This window comes from Tamandua tetradactyla, chromosome 7, assembly GCF_023851605.1.
Source record: "Tamandua tetradactyla isolate mTamTet1 chromosome 7, mTamTet1.pri, whole genome shotgun sequence".
NCBI lineage: Eukaryota > Metazoa > Chordata > Mammalia > Pilosa > Myrmecophagidae > Tamandua > Tamandua tetradactyla.
Window position 1 is genome coordinate 150,326,671 of NC_135333.1, and position 21,908 is coordinate 150,348,578.

At 34.5% G+C, this 21,908-nt stretch overlaps 1 protein-coding gene across 1 annotated transcript in view; it reads left to right on the forward strand.

Annotated features, from left to right (window-relative positions):
* ACSS3 (acyl-CoA synthetase short chain family member 3) overlaps positions 1 to 21,908 on the forward strand; it is a 184,695-nt gene that overhangs the window by 81,194 nt on the left and 81,593 nt on the right. Inside the window, exons 3-7 of the mRNA XM_077111526.1 lie at positions 598 to 786; positions 4,370 to 4,504; positions 8,544 to 8,684; positions 15,753 to 15,833; positions 15,914 to 16,009. Coding sequence (XP_076967641.1) covers positions 598 to 786; positions 4,370 to 4,504; positions 8,544 to 8,684; positions 15,753 to 15,833; positions 15,914 to 16,009 — 642 coding nt within the window. The remainder of the gene's footprint in view (positions 1 to 597; positions 787 to 4,369; positions 4,505 to 8,543; positions 8,685 to 15,752; positions 15,834 to 15,913; positions 16,010 to 21,908) is intronic.

Here is a 21,908-nt window from a genome sequence, read left to right on the forward strand (position 1 = left end):
AGCTATTTATTATCCCTGAGCCTCAGTTGCCTTATTTTTAAAATGGAAATAATAGTAAGATAATAATAATAATTATTATTATTAATAATAATAGACCTTGCCCTATTTGCCTTGTAAGCTTGTAATGATATGTTTTGTTTCTTAATAAATACTTGTTCCTTCAACAGTTGATCCAGCATACGTCTATATTTGCAATTTCTTTTATATGCACTTGACTGATTTACTGTTTAGAATGTAAGTTCCACCCGGGTAAGTCTGTGTCTTTCCTAGTCAATGTTGTGTTCCCAACTTAAAACACAGTGCCTGACATCTAACAGTGGCTCAGAAAATATGCTGGAGAATGAATGCCGAATCAAATTTAAGTTATAATGTCCATATGGCATAATAATAGTAAATTGATTTGCAAGCAATTCACATACTACAGTTATCTATTCTTGTCACCACCTAAACCATCAGCAGCAGCAAATATGTATTACTGTGACGCCTATCATTCACCAGTGAGAGGGCGGTTCCTTACTTTCTTTGACTGCCTTAACTTCGGAGTTCGGTGAGATCGCACGGAAAGCAGACCTTGCTGATCTAATGATTTTGTTACAGGTCTCGAAGTTGGCGGGTGTTTTGGTCAACTGTGGCGTCAAGAAGGGCGACACCTTGGTGATCTACATGCCCATGATCCCCCAGGCAATGTACACCATGCTGGCGTGCGCGAGGATAGGCGCCATCCACAGCCTCATATTTGGGGGATTTGCATCCAAAGAACTAAGTAGTCGCATTGACCATGCAAAGGTAAGTGTTTTGTTTGGAGAAAATCAAGTACTTATACCTATAGCCCAGCCATATTTATCTGTGGGTCATTCATCAGAGAGACATCTGTTCTTGTTAGATCTGCTTTCACATGGGATGCTTAAAACTGACTTTTCACTTGGAATATATCTATTATCCAAACAATCATTTTTGAGTCAGTCTTATGTGAAAGGCATCTTACTTGCTATCATGAGGAATACAAAATACAAGAGAGAGTGAACACCTTTCAAGTTGGCTTACTGTATGTTTGGGCATTAAGATATACAAGAAAAATAGCTAATTTATTCATTTGCCATATATTTGTTAAGCTCCTACTGTGCACCTGGCATTATCGCTGGCACCAGATAATAAATGAGACTGGTCAAATGGATGGGAAACATAAACTGTTTTATAAGCTATGTACTGGCAGGAGTGGCAGTATAACATGGTGGTTAAGAGGGAGTGGTGTCTGGGAAGAGTCACATATGTAAATGAGGTATTAACAGACTTCATAAGGCTGTTGTGAAATATCAATGAGATATTGAATTGAAAAAATTTAGTGCAGTGCCTGGCGCATAGTAATCATCACATAAGTGTCAGCTATTATTATTATATTATTCTATGCAGTATTCTGTAAATTTTATGACTGTAAACTCAAGTTGAACTTAGAAACTTTTTTCAGTAAATGGCCAGATAATAATTATTTTAAGCTTTGCAGGCCAATGGTCTCTGTGGCAGATACTCAGCTCTGCCCTGTAGTAGTGCAAAGGCAGCCATATATAATACATAGGTGAATGGGTATTGCTGTGTCCCAGTAAAAAATTACAAAACAGGCTATGGGGCTGGGTTTAGCTGGCAACCTGTAGTTTGCAGAATCCCGATTTAAGGGATGAACAACTTCTATTAGTTGGGACAGCCGACCTCAGGGCTTCCTGAAGGGGGTAAAGTTTGAGTTAGAGCTTGGGTAAGATTTGACTAGTTGAAGAGGAGAACTATTTGAAGAGGATGTGGATCTAAGATCCAAGAAGAGGGATATGACCCAAGGACCAGGTCAGATCATGGCAGGAAGACGTATAAATTCATTTGGGAGGAAAAGTAGAACAGTATGCCTGACAAAGAAGAGAAGGTGAGCTGAACTTGCAATGGCAGGTTTTGTCTGAACTCGATTCTGTAGACCTTGACCATTGAAAATGTTTGAGTCGATGAGTGTGCTGTTTTAAGTTAAGAGGATGCAAATCTTGCCATATGACATGAGTAGAAGAGACATTAGAGGCAGGAATCAGAACTTTTGTTGCATGCTCTGTGTGTGAAAGCAATGAGCAACATGAAGCAGAGTCGTGGCAGTGGGAGGTTAATGAAGGAAGGCGGTTATAGAAGCAAGGGATAGCTGAACTTTAGACTTTGACAAATGCAAGAATGAGACACTCTAAGAAAGAGAGAGCAAAAAACTAATCTATATTGAGGATTTCCTGGATGCTAGGCAAAGAGAGAGGCTATGTATACCTTACTTCCTCTGATAGAAAATTAGTTATTAGTACTAGGAAGCTGATGTGTATACTAACTGCTAGCTATAAAGAGTGCTAACCTGCAGGTCAGTGGGGCAGTGAGATGTATCTGTCTCCCCTGTGAATGCTGTAACTCTAGTGGGTGGATGAGCTTTCCTCAGTTAGAAGGGGAGTGATGAGAAGAAGTCTGAGAGTAGAACTTTGAATCCCTCTTTATTCATCTATTGATTATTAATAAATCAATAAATTAATCTTGTTTAAAAGACTTTAGAAAATAAATACATAACCTCATTGGCAAAGCCTTCAGACAGGTTAAACTTAAAGCAAGAAGACAGAGATAGAGATACACTTATCTTTTAATAGAATAGAACTAATAGCTGAAATTGGGGGAGATTTTGATGTCACCACTTTGAAATAAAGAGACTGAAGAGAAAGGTTCATTTTAACAGATGTTAAAGTTTTATCTTTAACAGAAGATGGAAAGAACTTGTTCTAGGAGGTGGGTTTAAATTGAAATTTAGAATGAAGAGTCTAATTTTGACTTTATTAAATTATTCCAGTTCTGATATATTTTATATATGTTCTTAATTTGATATGCAACTTATTTTCTTTTATTCGGGATTCTAAAATCTTAGAGAAAGCTATCAAGAGATATATTTGAAAATATTACAGATACTAAAAGAAAAGTTGGATTCAAATACCTGATATTTAAAAATATAATAAAAGGAAACAGGAGTGCTCCTTCTTTCTTTTCTTTTTTCCTTGTAAAGGCAGCTTAATATAGTAAAAAGAGAAGAGGTTCTGCAATCAAACAATATTGTGCCTTCTTTCTGATTCTACTCCTTATAACCTGGGGAAAGCTATGTCACAGCATGGTGTCTCCATTCCAAGAATATTAAGTGATATTAAAAATATCGTAGGCATAGTATAAACCTTCCCAAGATGAAATTTATTGTAACCAGACATCAGAATTTAGGAATAGGTAAAATACGTTGGCTTAATTATCTGTCTCCTAGAAAATTTATTTTCTGTATCCTTTGATTTGAATTTTTTTGGTGAAGAAAGGATGAATTAAATGGAAAGAGATGTATTTTTCCTGCAAATGAATTAGAATTTTAGTTCAGTTACACAAATATTTATTGAGAGTTTATTGTATGGCAAGTATTATATACCAGGCATGGGAAATACAGACAAATGGGATCTGAACTTGGCCTTTGAGAGGTTACTGTTCAGTGGGGGAGACGAACAGATACTTTGGATACAGTCAGATATCTGAGGCATGCCCAGTAGATACTGAGAAAAGGGTAAGATTAACCCAAGCTAAGTGTCTCCTCTTGGTATGCTTTCCTGTAAGGCCATGCTCACACTATGTTTGGACAAGTATATCTTAGAGTGCCATGTACATCTTAATGACAAGGGCAGGTCCAGTCTTGTGGAGCCTGAAACTAAATTCATTTGGGGGCCCCTCTTAGAAAATAATGCAAAATTGCAAATTTAATATTTAGTAAAAAATGATTATGTATTTAAATAAGAAAAGAAATCATTAAAAAAATGTATTGGCTCTTCAGGTGCCTTTCTCTTGAAGTTTCTGGCATTTTATAGGAGATGCTTATGTAGAAAAGCTTAGAAACTCTTCCTGATTCCAACCAGGCTGGACTTCCCCACCTAACAAATTCTGACAAATAACAACCTCCCCACATAATAAACCGTGCATGCAACAAACAGCTCTTATGTGGGGATTGTCCAAGTGAGGGGCCCTGAGACTTACATTTCACTGGTTCACCACAAACTCACCTGTATTGAATTCTTTAGAAGCTATATTTGTACAGCTCCTCTTTAAGAACACAAAGCATCATTGGGTATGTCATTTTGAACACGTATGTGAGATTTATATGGAAGTGGTTAGCCCTATAACATTTAAAAGGGTTTTATTGGTTTTCAGGCCCTTTATTCAATGGAGAATAGAATCATTCAAACCTTTCTTTAGAAATGTTGAACTGCCAGTGCACAACTGAAATACTGTTACTACCTTCATTAGGAGCTTGATTCTTAAACTTCCTTAATTTCTTTTTTCATTGTAGCCCAAGGTAGTTGTGACAGCATCATTTGGCATCGAACCTGGAAGGAAGGTAGAATACATACCACTTCTAGAAGAAGCACTGAGAATAGGACAACACAAACCAGACAAAGTTCTCATTTATAATCGTCCAAATATGGTAATCTGAACAATGAATTTTGTTCTTTTTTATTATAATGTGCTATATGGATGATTCTAATTTTGACTATCTGAAATGGACATTTGATTTATAAACTATTTATTGTATTTCCTGAATGTTATTTTTAGCAAAAACAAACCAAAAAAGATGTGAATAATACTTACTGTTTGTTTGGTTCTTTTTTCACTGACTGGCTTAACACAAAAGGAGGGAAACGAGTACATGCAATATTAACGAATTGGGTTCTATGTATACGGCTATTGTAATCAACATCATTTATTCGTTTAATTTTTAACAATATAAAAAACAACAGCAAACGCTGACTGCTTACCATGTCGTTTTTTGAGGCACTCTGCTAATGGATAAATTTTTTTGCCTTCCCAATAATTTATGAGCTAGATGATATTATTATCCCTATTTTACAGAAGAAGTAACCAAATAGAGAATAATAATTTAAGTAGCTCGTCCCAGGTCACATAGCTAGTAAGCCCCAGAGTGATGATTTGAGTGTTTGCATATCACTACTTACTTAATCCCTCTGCTATCCTGCCTTTTGGGGAGGTGTAATGACTTTGATATAAATGTCTTTTTTGAAAAATTAGGGTGGGCCACAGTGGCTCAGCAGGCAGAGTTCTCGCCTGCCATGCCAGAGACCTGGGTTTGATTCCTGGTGCCGGCCCATGCAAAAAAAAGAAAATTAGAAGAGGTATTTGGGCCATAAATAAAACTATGTTTAGGAAAATAAAACATGAACATTCTAAATGGATAAATTATTCTGTAATCCACGAAGAAAAAGCAAAAGGCAGCATGTTACATCAATGAATACATTTTACAATGCTTTTCTTAGTGAATTTGACCTGATGATCACATTAATTCTATGTCCAAGCAGGTCTTCAGCTATTTATGAATGGGAGGAACTTGGGCTTCTAGAATTAAAGTTTTTTGCAGAAGAGAAATTATAAACGTATAAAGAATAATGTACAGTTTTGTGGGACTCTTGAGAGGTTTTCTGCAGGAGATGCTTAAATAACATTGAGAACAGAGAGCGCTAAACTGTCATTTTGATTACCACCTAGTAGTTCCCATTCAAATAATAAGTTTCTGCATAAAGTTTTAGTGGTCTGTGGTCGGTCCATGAACTGATGCATTCAATGATTTTATTGTTCTTAGCGTCTGGAAGAAGATTCTTATATTCCTTTCAGATAATCTCAAGCATATATATATTAAGCAGGTAGAAAATGTATTAAAATGCAGAGAAGAACAGTGGGCACTCTCGCAAAGAAAGAGGCGAGAGACCCCAATATTATGGGGCCAAGTGCTTTTATAGAATTTTGTTCTTTTTGTAAGTTTTATGAACTATTTTACTACACCCCCCCCCCCCCCCTTTTTCTTGTGAAGCTTGAGAATTGATAACTTACTCAGGTGGGGTTGTTTGGCGCCCAGGTGCTGTTTACTGCTGATCTCAGAGGTATCTTTCTCCTTGCAGCCTGACTGCTTTTTGGGATTTGCCCTTTGCTCTTCACAGCCATGGCCCTAAATCTAAACCTGTCTCAATTTCCCCCTCAGAGATTTCTAGCTTGCTTAATCTTAAGAGAAAGTATAATTTTTAAAGATTTTTTACATTCAGGGATTGTAAAGTCAGCAGTAGAGAAGGCTTTGGGTAGAAGATGAGAGGAATGGTAGGAACTCACACAAAAAGAGAGTATATACATATGTATATATGTATATGTGTATGCTATAGTATTCATGTGAAATTTTTATAAAGAACTTATAATGTGCTAGGACCAATGCTAAGTACTTTCAAATAGGTTTTGTTTTTGCATTTAAACTTCACAAACCAATGAAGAGGCATTGTTACTAGGCTCATTTTACAGATGAAGAAACCCACTTGTGCATAAGTCACCATTCAAGGTCACAACTAATAGCTCTGGTTCAATGACTTTTAACCAATAAAATATATGTTTTTTTCTTTTATCTGTAAACACACTGGATGTAGATATTAATGTTTCCCATTCAGATTTTTCTAATGATGGGCTCTTCCCTTTCCTCTTAACAAATGGAGATCTACTCATCTCTCCCTCCTTCTTGAGACCCTACTCTTTATTTTACATATCTTCATTAGATAAGGGCTTTGAGTGGCTTTTTCCTTCATACTAGACCTGCTGTTTAGGCATTAATTAAGCCCACTGGGCTGGCTTTGCTTTGAGTTTAGTTAGACACAAATTACAAAGCTCAGTGGTGCATCTCATTAACCAGGATTACATTTTTGCCAAGAGAGATAAAAACCTGGCTGTCACTCCTCAGCCTCGGGCAGGCAATAGCAGAATCGAAAGAATGTCACATTAGTCAGTCCCTGCAGCTCTCCCAATATTGTCTTTATAAAAACTATATCAAACAGGAAAGACGTGTCTATGCAAGTGATTTGTATATGTAAAAGCCAATGTTGTTTTTTTTTTTTCCCCTTGTTCTTCCTTTTGTTGAATCACTCTGGATGCCTGTGCTTCTCAGTCTGAAGAATAACTTCATTCAGGTCCTCATTTCATTTGATCTGTAACTACTTTTGTGATCATTCTCTTGACATTTTTTCATTATGCAGTGTGATGATATTTTTAGAAATCTCTAAGTTGTGACATCAAAGGTTAGTAATTTGAAATTAGTTGTCTTTATCTGACACATTAGGAATAGATAGAAATATACCATTAGGTCATAGTTAGCTACCTCCATTAAGTAAATGACACAGCTAGGGCCTCTTAAAGTGAGGCGTCCCTTTCACGATGGGGCTCTGGCTCAAATAATCTCTAAATGTGTTTATTAATATAAACATTGCATTGGTGACATCGTATTGAAGTATTAATTTGTAAGTGTGCCCATTTAAATAGTCACCTAGTTTCTACAATCCTGATGAGTATATTAAGAAGCCTGGAAACCTGAAGTGGGCTAGCATTTCCAAATCTTTGAAAATCTCTAGGCTTAGCTCTAGGATCATTTTGATGAAATGAATGGTTAGATAAACTCTTTCTACACAATGATTTGTTTTTGCTTTTGTTTTTATTTTAATTAATTAATAATTACTAATTTTCAGAGAGGACTGTGTCTCTTGTCTCTTTTGCCTATGTTAACAAGTTCACCAAGGTTAGACTTCCTGAGGTGCAAGATCAGTTTTTGATCTCAAGAGCTTACTTAGTTAACATTTTAGAAAATAGCCGTACTTTACTAATCTAAACTTTTCTTAAATCACCGTTACAGTAACTTTTCCATAAACCACTTCCTTACTCGTCATCTATACAGCTTATTTCATTGTTGATTCCTTTGAAGATGTCTGTCTAGCTTCCTTTAAGTTGTGTCTGTTTAACTTAATGGCTCTATTATCACAAAGTTTATGGTACAGAACATGGTTCTCAGGATGAAACACACACACACACACACACACACACTTCTATCATATTCATTAATGGCTTAAATGGAGGAAAACTTGGAAAGCATTTTAGATATATTCACATATTCCCATTAATTAAAAAAAAATGCTTCTTGTTCTTTAAAAAGCAAGAGTAGATAACTTCCCCACTCCTGAAGTCTCTCATTTGGAAAGGAGGTTGCAGGATTAAGCCTATATCGCTTCTATATAAAGATAAATTTTAATGGTTAGTTTACATTTCATTGTGAAGGTAGCAGTTCCCAAGTCAAAGAAATAGATTATGAAAAGAATTAATTTATAAAATTATTATTGTACATACATTTATGGGAGCAAGAACCTTTGAAAACGTATGACTAGATCAGATTGAATCATTCAAAACTACTCCTAGATTTGAATAAAACATGCTCTTATCTTTTGTCAATTCAGTTGAAACCAATATCAAACTGATGGGTATATATTTATCTTAATTGATGATCCAGAGAATTTTTTGTCATGAACCTAATGTTTACTGCCATATAAGCCTAAATATTCAGTCAGATGTTCAGACATATGAACATAGTTTCTCTCCATTGTTCCCTTGATTTAATCTTTATTCAGTGCATATTTCTGTATTTTGCCATATAGGATGTGGTTCCTTTGGTGCCAGGTCGTGACCTTGATTGGGATGAAGAGATGGCGAAAGCACAGTCACATGACTGTGTCCCTGTTCTTTCCGAACATCCACTCTATATCCTCTATACCTCTGGAACAACGGGGCTGCCTAAGGTATTTACTCTTTTAGGGAAAACTACCTATGGGCACACATTATTTTGCACTGAGAATGTCTGGTTACTGACTGAAAATGTTTATAGACTGCATCTGGAAATTTAGATATTCTTTACATCTTAAAGAATTATTGTGCTTAACTCTAGGTGTAGAAACATATTCATTCAATTTATTTTTTATTTTTATTTTTTAATTTGCTTTTTTGGGTGTATGTTCCAGGAATCGAACCCGGGTCTCCTATGTGAAAAGCAGAGATTCTAAGCACTGAACTACCCATGCACCCATATTCATTCAATTTAATGCCAAACACTTTGCTCCTATTCCTTCCAAAACCTTCATAAATATTCGTAATGTACAGTTGCTTTAGTAAGTTACTAAAATTAGCAAGTATTTGGTTGAATATCAACTAACAATGGAAATTTTATAAAAATGTTTTTTAAAGTTAAATGCCTTGATTGAAGTATAAGTTACATATCGTATGGAATTGTTTTTTGATTCAGAAGACCTCGGTTTTTGTTTAAAGGAATTCAGTGAGTTTGAGAATCGGCCTAGTTAGTTTGAGCAACAGAGAATTTATCCATAATACTGAAATATTTGATTTACAGCACAGAAGATACTCAAGAATTTTTAAATCTGCTTACCATGAAAGGTGTCTTCACAAAACAAAATAAAAAGCATCAATATTTATGACTGTGATAAACAGATATCTCTTCTGCCTAGTACATCTGAGTAATACTTTTTCTTCATGAAGTCTTAAAGTATTGTCTCCCTTATGCATCTTTATTTGAGATTCAGTATTCACTGAATCTTAGAATTTTGATGGAGGAAGGGACTTTCAGAATTATGAGTGTCACTGAGGACAGTGAACTCTTTATTAATATTACATCTCTGTAGCATCAGAATTCTGAAAATGCAACCTATTAATAATCTTTAAAAATAAGCTCTACTCAGTTAGATTTTTTTAAGAATAAATTAAGACACTCCATATGAAACTCACTTGCATATAAAGAGGAAAACATTTGTATATTGTTGGTGCTCTTTATATTTTTACTGAATGCATAAATAAATAAATGCGCAGGCATAAGGTATTTGTATCACTGTGGAATTAAAGCCTTTGATATAATTTTCTTTATATTTCTAGGCATTTGAAAACTAAATATTCCTCCATTTTGAAGGCTTTAAGATTTGTTTGTAAGAGCAGTCCAAATGATCTGCTGGCTAAAATTCTCACCCTCGACTTTTGGCAAGTCTGTCTTCACATGGAGTACCACTGAATCTGACTGTAAGATATCTAGAAGGAGGATTCAGCAAAGTTATAATCTAAAAGTATCAGCAAGAGAGGAAACTCCTGACCCTGAAGTCATGATCAAATAGAAAATCCCAATAAAAACCCAATTTAGCTCCTAAAAGCCTGAGAAAATCATTTGAAAAGATTTATGCCATCTCAAGACTTTTAATTGCTCTGAAATTCACTGTGGCTTGAATTGAGATCTATATGGAAGAGGCAGAAGAAAAGCTTGTTGCCAACCCAAAGCTAACTCTACCTTAATGTTGGAGGAAAAAAAATTTAGGGCAATATAGAAAGAATTAAGTCTGAATGTACTGAAATAGAAACAGAAGGAGTATGGTTTGCGGCTGGAGAAACTGGCAGCTTTTGAACATGCTAAGATGTGTCTTTGAGACAATAGCGTGAAGATGCCCAGCAGCAAAGGGAGAATCTAGGCCCAAGAAGTACACCTGACATTGGCAATAGATCCCTTTGGGTCATTGCTGATGTTTAATTCAAAAGACTGAGTGGACTTTGCAAAGTAGAACACATAGAATGGAACAATAAGCTAGTCTTTTTTCAGAGATCCCTCAGAAATATGTCCTTGTCCTCGCCGTGAACTGGAGAAGCCTTATCCTTTGCATCGCAGTTATAAATTGCCAACAAACCCTATACCACTTATTCTACTTTGTACATATTACTTTTATTTAATTATCTTTGTAGTAGACCTAGAATATATTTTGTTCTTCTCTGAGCCCTCTGTGGCACTTTGAAGGTCCTTAAAATATGTTGAATGATCTTTTACTTTTCCAGTTAGTCAGCTCCTCCGACTCTTCTTTCTTCATGAAACTCTCACTTCTTTTTCAGTAGGTGACTTAGTTTGCCAGGACTGCCATAACAAAATATCACAGACTGGTTGACTTCAACAACAGGAATCTATTGCCCCACAGTTCTGGAGGATAGAAGTCTAAAATCAAGATATTAAGAGGCCATACTTTCTCTGAATTCTATGATGCTCTGGTGGTGGCTTAATCTCTGCCGCCATCACATGGGAACCTTTCTCCTTTTCTCTCCTCCCCTGGCTTCTGCTGCTACTGCTTAGTTGTGCTCGGATCTCTGTTTAGATTTCCCTCTCCTTATAAGGACCCCAGTCATATTAGATTAAGGCACACCCTGATTCAATTTGGTATCATCCTAATAGGATCTTCAAGGATCCTATTTGCAAGTAAATCCATAGCCACAAGACTGGGGTTTAGGACTTGAACATGTCTTATGGGGGATGTGATTCAGTCTACCACAGTAAAGTAGAATCAAGATTAATAGTTTTTGCAATTTTAGTATTGATATCTCCAGAACAGAAAGATGATTATGCACACATTATGCGAATCATTTAGGTACAATTTCCATGTCATCACATATTTTATTTTATATTTGTTCTTCCTTAGGAAAAATAATGGAGTGAGCTTATAAAAATATTGTGTTTAATGTACTCATCCCTCATAGGCACATATAAGACACATATAAGGCAGTTTGTTCTCTGGTTAGAATTTGTAGATCTGTTTAGGTCATATTTACATCTCTGCATCCGCCAACTGTGGAGTTGTCAGGTTGCAGTATGACAGGTTAATCTGTTAGCTGCTGCAAATATCCCATTAACCACAGCTGAGAAGGTTTGCATGCGTTTATGTTTTGTTGTTGGCTTCTACACTGTTTGGTTTGGGTGCCGCCATTCATGATAAGTCAAACACTGCACGATAGAAGCATACTCTAACTGGATGGGGTATCCTTTTGGGAGTGGAAGATTTAATGATACTTGTATTTTTCTTTTCCCAGTTTAATATCATGGAGATATAGTGATAATCAAGAAAAAAAAAAAAGGCTACAGTGCTCAAAGAGAACATAAGAAAAGTAGCCAAAAGAAAATGGATTGAAAGGAAGGCATGACAGGACAATGGCAGATCAGCCCTTATGTCCTCATGTGCATTTATATAACTTATATACCTTTTATTCCTACTTGTTAGGTGATTTATTCATGTTCCCCGCCCTATGGAAAAAATGAGAGAAAGTCACATGCAAAAAGCAGTTAATTTTAACTTTTAAAAAATCTGTGGTACAATTTTTGCAGTTAAAATGCTGAACATGCTTCACCTTTTGCCCCTTATCTCACAGTTGTTCAGATCAATAAAAAATTATACAGCTGTGAAAGTATCCTCTGTAGAGGCTGTTTCAGAGTCATGTGAAATCCCATAGCAAGTGTGATTTCATCTCTGATGAAATATCACAAGTGGAAACCCTCTGTTTCTTCTAATATGATTCACTAAGACCTACAAATTTATGTTCTTAAAAAGAGATATGTCGATTACACGTGCGTTTATTCACTCAGTTGTTTATACATTTAAGCCGTCATTAAATGTACTAAATGCCTATGCCCTGCCAGACACTGTGCTGAAAACACAAGTCATCTTCCTCCCAGCATTGAAATGGTGGGCGACACAGCACAGCGTGTCCCTGAGGTCAGAGTTCTGCAGAGGCTCACAGGCTGTGGGGCTGGAGACATTTAACATAAACTATGGCATCAGAGACTTCCCAGGAGAGATGGCACTTTCTCAGTGCCATTACTACTTTGCAAAGGAGTAAGAAATAATCAAGTTCAGAAAAAGAATGGGAGCTGATTCTAGGAAGAGGGAACACCTTCTGTAAAGCCACTCTTATGTGCTGATGTGTTGGAATTTTTAAGAAATCAGAACCATGCCTTTTATTACTCTGACTCCGACCATCATTTGGTGATGGATTTCTTTTCCTCAGACACAATATTTATTTACTTGTTTTGCTTTTACTCAATTCATTGGACTATCTCAGACCATCAGTCTGGTGTGTGTACAGGTACATGTATAAATATATATAGCATATATATATATATATAAATATATATAACATATATGACATATATAGTCTGCATATATATTTATCAATTTATACACACACATATATATATATGTATATGCAAATAAATATATTTTATTTAGGTAAATATGTACATTTGTCCTTTATAAGGCTTTACTCCATAACGAGATGCTAGAAGGGCTCAACTCCACTGGTATGAAATTATATCAATTTCAAAAGACACATTTAGGTTGAAGAATCACAAGTTCCTAATGATACCATCCATCCACTCTTCCTTCCTTTTCACCTCCGTTTTCCCATTGTCGCAATTGTGTTTTTCTATCTTAAGTTGTAGCAACTAAATTGTATACACACCAGATACAGATGTGTCTCCTGCTTTATTTTAATGGCCCCGTTTATGGAATTTTGTAGCTTTCCTTGTCTTCAGAAGCAGCTTATTAAACTGGAAACCATAAAGAGCCATCTGTGATGACTCTGTGGTCCTATTCCTGGGTGACTAATAATCAGTATTTAGTTTTACTTTATTCTACATGGACAATATTGGACTATCCAACTCATTTTCTATATAATATCAAATACTTGGAAATTTGAAAACATTGTCTGAATATTTTTGAGGCAAGACTAAACTACAGATTTAGGATCTACTTAATAGATAGTAAAGTAATTCCTGGTTAAAATTTTTATACTTAACCTTTTAAAAAAAATTAAAGTAAGTAGGCACCAAACACCAATGAAGCCAGAGAAAGATTATGGCTTTTCTCTCTCCTTCAACTCCCTTTCAATTTATTTTTAGTGATATTCTTTTGTAAACTCTAATTATTTTGATGTTCTTTCCTTTTGGGTCATAACCCAGTGAAAACTAAAATGTAATAATTACTAGAATTAAGGAAATAATATTGTTAATAAGCCTTAAAATTTTAATTAGCCTTTAAAATTGTAAATGCTTTGTCATGCACGGTCTCATTTTAGTTTCACCTTTTTGAGTCGCATGGGTTTAATTATACACTATTTTAATGACAGACCAAAATTGATAAATACTGTTTGAAGTACCCATTTTGAGAGTTAAGTAGAAATTTGATGACCTATTCTTTGAATTTACCTTCCAGATTTTACAAATGAATTATATACTCAGTTATGTCCTCCTGAGCTTTTATTCCTTTTGAACATCATTTCTAGTCAAGTGCATCATATCCTCTGAACCATATAATCTAAAACGTTTCTGATGTAATTTTATATTATACTTACTGAAAAAAAAGAGCTCCAAATGTATAGACAACTAGTTCAGAATTTTAGAAAAAATTCTGAAACATATTACTGCCCTTAGTTATTACTATTTACCAGACTAAATGAACTGTATATATGAACAGTATATTGTCTTTGGAAAAATACCACACTTTTTCTCCTCTGCAAAATAAATGCAAGTTTTTAGGAAAGAGTGTTTGCAAGTTGATTAATCAAATCCATGAACTTATTGAACTGTAGGAAATGACCTTCTCAGTAAGACAAACTAATTAGCAGTGTACTGGGAAGATATGACAGAATGTATTGGAAGGATAGCTGCTCAGTTTACATGGGAGAGTGCACGTGTGACGCCTACGATCAGGAGTCTTAGAATTTCAATTATTCCCAAAGTGATCAAGAGAGCCAGCTGCATGCTAACCGTGTCCTACAACTTAGAAAGCAGCTATCAAATGCCAGCAAAGCTGCATGTAGTTTTTGCCAAGAGACCAGGTGTTATTGCAGGTGGATAAAATATGTTTCACAGCTTGGTATCTATGTTTTATTAGTGAAACCTGAGGAGAGCAGCAATTTTAGTAGTTAAAGGGAAGTCAACCTCTTTTTCATTCCCCTGATATGTGTGTGTTAAAGCTGAAGAACTAGACCAAAAATTACAGCCAGCAGAATGTTTATTAATTAGGGCCATGTTTACTTTTTTTCTGGGAAATAATTGTTTTTGCATAAACAAGTAATTGTAGTCACAATTGCTTTACTAAAAGATGCTTCAAAACACAGGTGAGTTGGATAAAATTCTCAATAGTCACATGACTTTTGTTGAGCCAATAACGATTAATGTTTATAGAGAAAGAATAAATATAATTAGCTGTTATATTTACCATCAGTTCTTATTTATGATGACTCTAATGCTCAACTTCCAAATATTATTTTTGTATTAACATTGGGTATGTGCACAGTGTGGAGAACAGCTCTTAAAATTGATTTATGAAAGTTGTATTCTGAGTAACCATCCCTAGTTTTGCCTAAAATGCAATATAAAGCAAATATGTCATCCTCACATCTGATCCATGGGCTTGATTCCTCAGAGTGCCAGGAATTCATTATTTACAAATTTCTCAGTTCTAAAACTGTTGCCAGCATGATTCCCATTATAATCATTGTAATGGGGCTTCAGTTAAAATATGACTTGGTTTCCTTTAAGATGCCTGTTATTATTTAATAATCTTAAGGAATACACAGCCTAAATGTCAGTCGATATTTTAGGTGCACCGTTACATTTTACCTTTCTGTGCACTTGATTTGAAAGTTTCTATTTTTGTTCTAGAAAAAGTCTGAAAATATAATATTGATCGTGTATTTCACCAATAAAAAAATGTTATTGTGTATGATCATGTGAAATTTTAAGTGTTCTTTAAAAAGTCAAGAATGTTCTGGGAGAATGAATTTTACAAGTGACAACAAACTGGATAACTTTTTCTGTGTTTATTATTGGGTAAGCCAAAAAAATAATGATGGTTTGAATACAACTATATGAAAGTCAAAGTAATTTGTAGCTTAAGAAATAGAGAACAGTTTAAATCAGGAATGCTTTATGGAAAATATGAAGATACAGAATTGTTTTTCACACTCTTTTATTGATTTTAATTTTATTTCCCCTTCAGGGTGTGGTTAGGCCCACGGGAGGTTATGCTGTAATGCTGAACTGGACAATGTCTTCTATATATGGACTGAAACCTGGAGAGGTAATCATGATTCTAGGTTCACATTACATGGCATATCTCTCATTAAGAATTAAGCACTTTATTATCTTCTTATTTTTTAGGTATGGTGGGCAGCTTCTGATTTAGGCTGGGTTGTTGGACATTCCTACATTTGTTATGGACCACTTCTACATGGGAACACAACAGTTTTATATGAGGTAACAAAGTAATAGTACATGTAGACAGCATTTATTTTACTGGATGTATTTGAGAAACTGCTCTGTTTCTTAAGTGTATTGTAGTGATAAATAGTGAGGATAGGGGATATTTTTATAACGCCTTTTAGTTAAAACTGTGATTTCAAACAAGAAAGAAGAATATGTAAGAAATAATGGCCGACTGTTAAATTGTGTTAAAGAACAAGTATGGGTTTTTGGTCCAGGTGTTGGAGAACAAAATGACTGTATCTGGGTAAATGCTGGTGAAAATCATATTTTGAAGAAAATGGACTAGCAAGCTTGATGTCTATCCCTAATAGATTTCTAGAAAAATATTGTCAAATTGAAACTGATTTTAGAGTTTTAGGGGAAAAAAGTATTTATCATAAAATGAGCAGCATCAAGTCACCCTTTTGGCTTCTTATTGGATTAATGGATTTCCAAAGGCATGGTATCTCAGTTTCAGGAACCAATTTTCCTTGGTTTCTGATGCTAACTTTGCCTATAAGGGAAAGTGTATAGATTTAAAAATGTTGATGCATGGATTAATGTCACCCAGGAATAAGGTTTTTGTGTGTGTGATAGAAAATTCTGCTCATAGATCTATTCTATTTAATTTTATCAATGATATGTATGAAGACTTCAGAAACATACTGTTTTGGTTTACTAAAGCTGCCAGAATGCAGTATGCCAGAATGGATTGGCTTTTACAAAAGGATTTATTAGGTTATAAATTTATAGCTCTAAGGTTATTACAATATTCAAATTAAGGCATTGACCATATCCTGCCTTGACTCTGAAGAAAGGCCACTGGCATCTGGAACACTTCTGTCAGCTGGGAAGGCACATGGCTGGCATCTTCTGGTCCTTGTTTCTGGCTCGTTGCTTTTGACTTCTGACTCCAGGGTCCTCTCTTAGCTTCTCCGGGGCAAACTCTGAATTTCATATCTTAGCTTAACATCTCCCGGAACATTTTCTGTCTCCAAGCTTAAAGAACTCCAGTAAGCAGATTTAGACCTACTTTGAAGGGTGCGGACACATCTTCATGAAAAAACCTAATCAAAAAGTCCTACCCAACAATAGGTCTGTTCCCACAAGATTGGATTAAAACAACATGACTTTTCTGGGGTACATAATGTATTCAAACCAGCACACATACGTATCTGTTTTATAGGAGATCAAAATCTCAGAGGGACAGAGAATATAGTAGATTGCTAAATGAGCATTCAAAATGATCTTAGACTTTCAGGAAAAAGTAACAAGATGGAAAAATAGGGATATCTTTTTAGTCTGATATTTAGATTAAAACTTAACTGTGGAAATGACATAGGGGAATCTTGGTTTGGCTGCAGTTTATGTGGCTAAATGCCGGTGTGTTATAATTGTTCATAGTTCAAGCATAAACTGTTTGTAGGATTGCTTTAAGGGATATAATCTTATTCTCCATTTGGGATTTTGTGTTCAATTTAAGAGGGAGGAAAAATCATTAATTTATTAGGGAATAACTGGATGAAGGGCGCTAGAATGAAAATACAAGAAATTTTTTTTTAGTGCTGAAAGAATAGAACTGCCAACACAGAATCTTGTATTCAGCCAAAATATCCTTCAAGGAATGAAGGAGAAATCAAGACATTCTTGAATGAGAGAGAACTTAGAATGTTTGTTGCTATCAGTGTCCCCTAAAAGAATGGCTCAAGGATGTTCTCTAAATGGAAAAGAAATGAAAAAAATAAGGAATCTTGCAACATCAGGAAGAAGGAGGAATATGGTAAGCAAAAATATGGATAAATATATGATGGATTGAATTATGTAACCCAGTTTGGCCATGTTCTTGGTCTGTGTCTGCATTATGGGAAGGAAGCATTGCTCTGCTGACACCTCAATTTGGGATTTCTTCTAGCCTCAAAGCCATGAGCTAACACATTCTCATTGTTTAAGCCAACCTGTTGTTTGGTATTTGTTTTAGCAACCGAGAAGCTAGAGCAGTACACTAAATGTTTGTTCTCCTCTTGAATTTTCTAAATAATATTTGAAGGTTGAAACAAAGATTATAGCACTGTCTAATTTGTCCTAAATTTATTTAGAGGAAATATTTAAGGCAATTATATTATCAGTGGGGGAGGGTAAAGTGATGTAAAGGGAAGTTCAGTTTCTGCATTTCATGGAAACTGGTAGAATGAAGAGACCAGTAGAATGCAACACATTATATATGTATGGATATTTAGAGCAATCACTAAAAAAAGCTATGCAAAGAGATAAACTTAAAAATAAAACCTTATAGACAAATCAAGAAAGTATTTTTAAAAAGTTCATGTAGTCAACATAAATGCCTTAAAAAGAAAACAGAGAAACCAAATATCATTGAGCCCAAACAGAAAACACAAAATAAATAGACTTAAACCCTAATATGTTTATAATTGCATTAAATGCAAATCATGTACTAATTATAAATCAGGGATTAAAAGAGTGAATTAAAAAGCATAACCCAAGTATATGTGGTGTATAATAAATTTACTTCAAATATAATGATGTAGGTAAGTTGGAGGTAAAATAATAGAAAAAGATATTAGCAAACATTAGCAAAAAGAAAACAGGAATGACTATACTAATATCAGATAAAGTAGACTTCAGGGCAGGCCATGGTGGCTCAGCAGGCAAGAATGCTCGCCTGCCACACCAGAGGACCTGGGTTCGATTCCCGGTGCCTGCCCATGTAAAAAAAATGTAAATAAATAAATAAATAAGTAGACTTCAGAGCAAAGAAGATTATCAAAGACAAAAAGGGAGATTTCATAATGATGAATTATTATACCGCCAAGTATTGTAGCAATCCTAAATGTGTATGCACCAAACAACAAAACTACAAAATATGTGAAACAAAAATTGATAGCACTAGAAGGAGAAATAGAAAAATCCACAATTATAGTTGGAGACTTCAGCATCCCTCTCTCAGCAATGGATAGAACAACTAGACAGAAAATCTGAAAAGATATTGAAAAACTCAACAACATCATCAACCAACATGATCTAATCCCCATTTATAGAATACTCTACCCAACAGCAGCAGAAAATGCATTCATTTCAAGTGTCTATGGAACATATACCAAGATAGACTGTACTTCATGCCATAAAAAACATCTCAACACATTTATAAGAATTAAAAACAAACTGAACGTGTGTTCTGACTGTAGTGGATTTAAACTAGAAATCAATAATAGAAACATAATGGGAATTTCTAAATAATTAGAAATTAACAGTACACATCTAAATAATCCATGGGTCAAAGAGAGAGTCTCAAGGGAAACAAAAAAATATATTGAATGGCATGAAATAGAAAATACAGCATATCAAAATTTGGACACACCTAATGCAGTGCTTAGAGGCCAATTTTAGCAATAAATCCTACATTAGAAAGGAGAACAAATCTCAAATCAAGACTCAGTTCCAACCTTAAGAACCTAGACAAAGAAAAGCAAAATATAACCCAGTAAAAAAGAAGGAAACAATAAGGGTAAGATTAGAAATCAGTGAAATTGAAAATAGGTAGAGAAAAATCAATGAAACACAGACCTGGTCCCTTGAAACTATCAATGAAGTTTACAAGCCCTAACAAGACTGAATGAGAAAAACAGAGAAGACATGTAAGTACCATTATCAGGTATGGAAAAGGATATAACTATCGACTCTGCAGATGACACAGAGATAATAAAGGAATACTACTAACAACCCTATACACATAAGTTTGACAACTTAGATTAAATGGACCAATTTCTCAAAAAGCGCAAATTACCACAATTCACCATACATGAAATAAATCATTTATGTAGCCCATTACCATTAAGAAAATATAATTCATAATTAAAAAAAACCTCCCCCAAAGAATTTCCAGGCTCAGAAAATTTCATTGAAAAATTCTACCAAATGTTTAAAGAATTAGCACCAATTCTTCACAATCTCTTCCATAACAGAGAAAAGAGGTGAACAGTTTTTAACTCCTTTTATGAAAGTAGTATTGAACTAATACCAAAAGCAGACAAAAACAAAACAAAGCAAAATAAACCATGGACCATTATCACTCATGAATGTAGATTGAAAACCCACAATAAAATATTAGCAAATAGAATTCAGCAGCATATAAAAAGATTTACACACTATGAGCAAGTGAGATTCACTCCAGTAATGCAAGGCTGCTTCAATATTCAAAAATAAATCAATGTAATTCACCATATTAACAGGTTAAAAAGAAGAATCACATGAGCACTAGCAATTATACAAAGAAAGCAGTTGGTATAATTCAACATCCATTCATTATTAAAAACTCTCAGACTGGGTGGGCCATGGTGGCTCAGTGGCAGAGTTCTTGCCTGCCATGATGGAGACTGGGTTCGATCCCCAGTGCCTGCCCATGCCAAAAAACAAAAACAAAAAACTCTCATACTGTATGCAAGAAATGTATACAAGCAATGTGTATTAAGCAGTCTAACAAGGTTGCAAGATGCAAGATAAACATCTGTATTAATTGTACTTCTATATACTAGTAATGAAACACATTACTATAAAAGGGCATCCTGGAAATGTTCTTTACTTTGACTATATCTATCCATGCTCTTTGTCTTGACTAGATCAATATCCTGGTTGCAATGTTGTATTATAGTTTTGCAAGATGCTACCATTGGTGGTAGTTGGGTAAAGGATGTGTGAGATATCACTCTATTATTTTTTTTACAGCTGCATGTGAATTTAGTTATTTCAAATACATTTTTTAATAAAATAATTGATTTATTTATTATAACAGGACTCATGTTATATTGGCAGATACATGAACAAAACTCTGCCAGTAATTATGTTAATCCCACTACAAAATTCTATTTCTGTTCTTATCATGTAGCAGAGTGATCCTTTTTCTAAGGTATTACATCCTCCCTGATATTTTCTTTGCTTTCCTCAGGCTAACTGAAGTGATCTTTACTCAATACTTCCATTGTCATTTCTGTATCCCCTTCTCCTTGCACAGTACCTTCCAGGAGGTAGGTAAAATTTGTTGAGTGAATGAAACATTTTTAAGAGGATTAATTGACAATTAAAGCATGTAAAATGCAGAGGAAAATTTGCCAGACTAAGTTAAAGAAAACTAAAAGAAAAAAAAGCATCCTGACTTGTCACTAGGCCAGCAAGTGAAAATTATTAACCAACAAAAAATAATTGTCTCATTTTTGCCTCTTTTTAGGCTAATTACTGCATATATATTTAGTATTATTTTGTTTTATTATTACTAGTATTATTTTATATGGGAACTTATTTTTTCCATAATTTAATAAAACATATTTTTATACAGTGAACAGAATAATTTTTCAGATCATTTGTGCACTTCTCATAGGATTACACTTTCTAAAGTGAAATAAAATTTTATGCACTTAGTATGATCAATTTTATTTTTATTATTAATAAATTGTAGGTTTTCAAAGCAGTACAAGTCAGTATACAGTGAACTCATGTTTGGGTCTATACTTTTCCTTAAGAAAGAATTATGACTTAACAAAAAGTTGATTTCCTGAAGTGCTGGGAGATTTGCAGTTCATATGTGCCAAATGTATCTAACGTACAACAACCAGTTCGTAAAAACCTATCTCTTTTTATGAATGCAAATGGCTCATATTTCATGAATGAGTAACGAAACTTTTTTTCTAAGTAAAGATAATTTTTTATCCTGGAATTTAATGCAAATATATGGCTACATCAGCTAAAAAAACTTATAAATATTTATAACTAAGTTGGAAATTCAATTTAACTTTGTACATATAAGAGTTACCCTATTGAAACTCTATGTTTCTACAGAAAGCATACAATAGCTATTTAAACAAGATTTCCTTTTCTGCCATAAGAAGTCATGTAGCTCTAC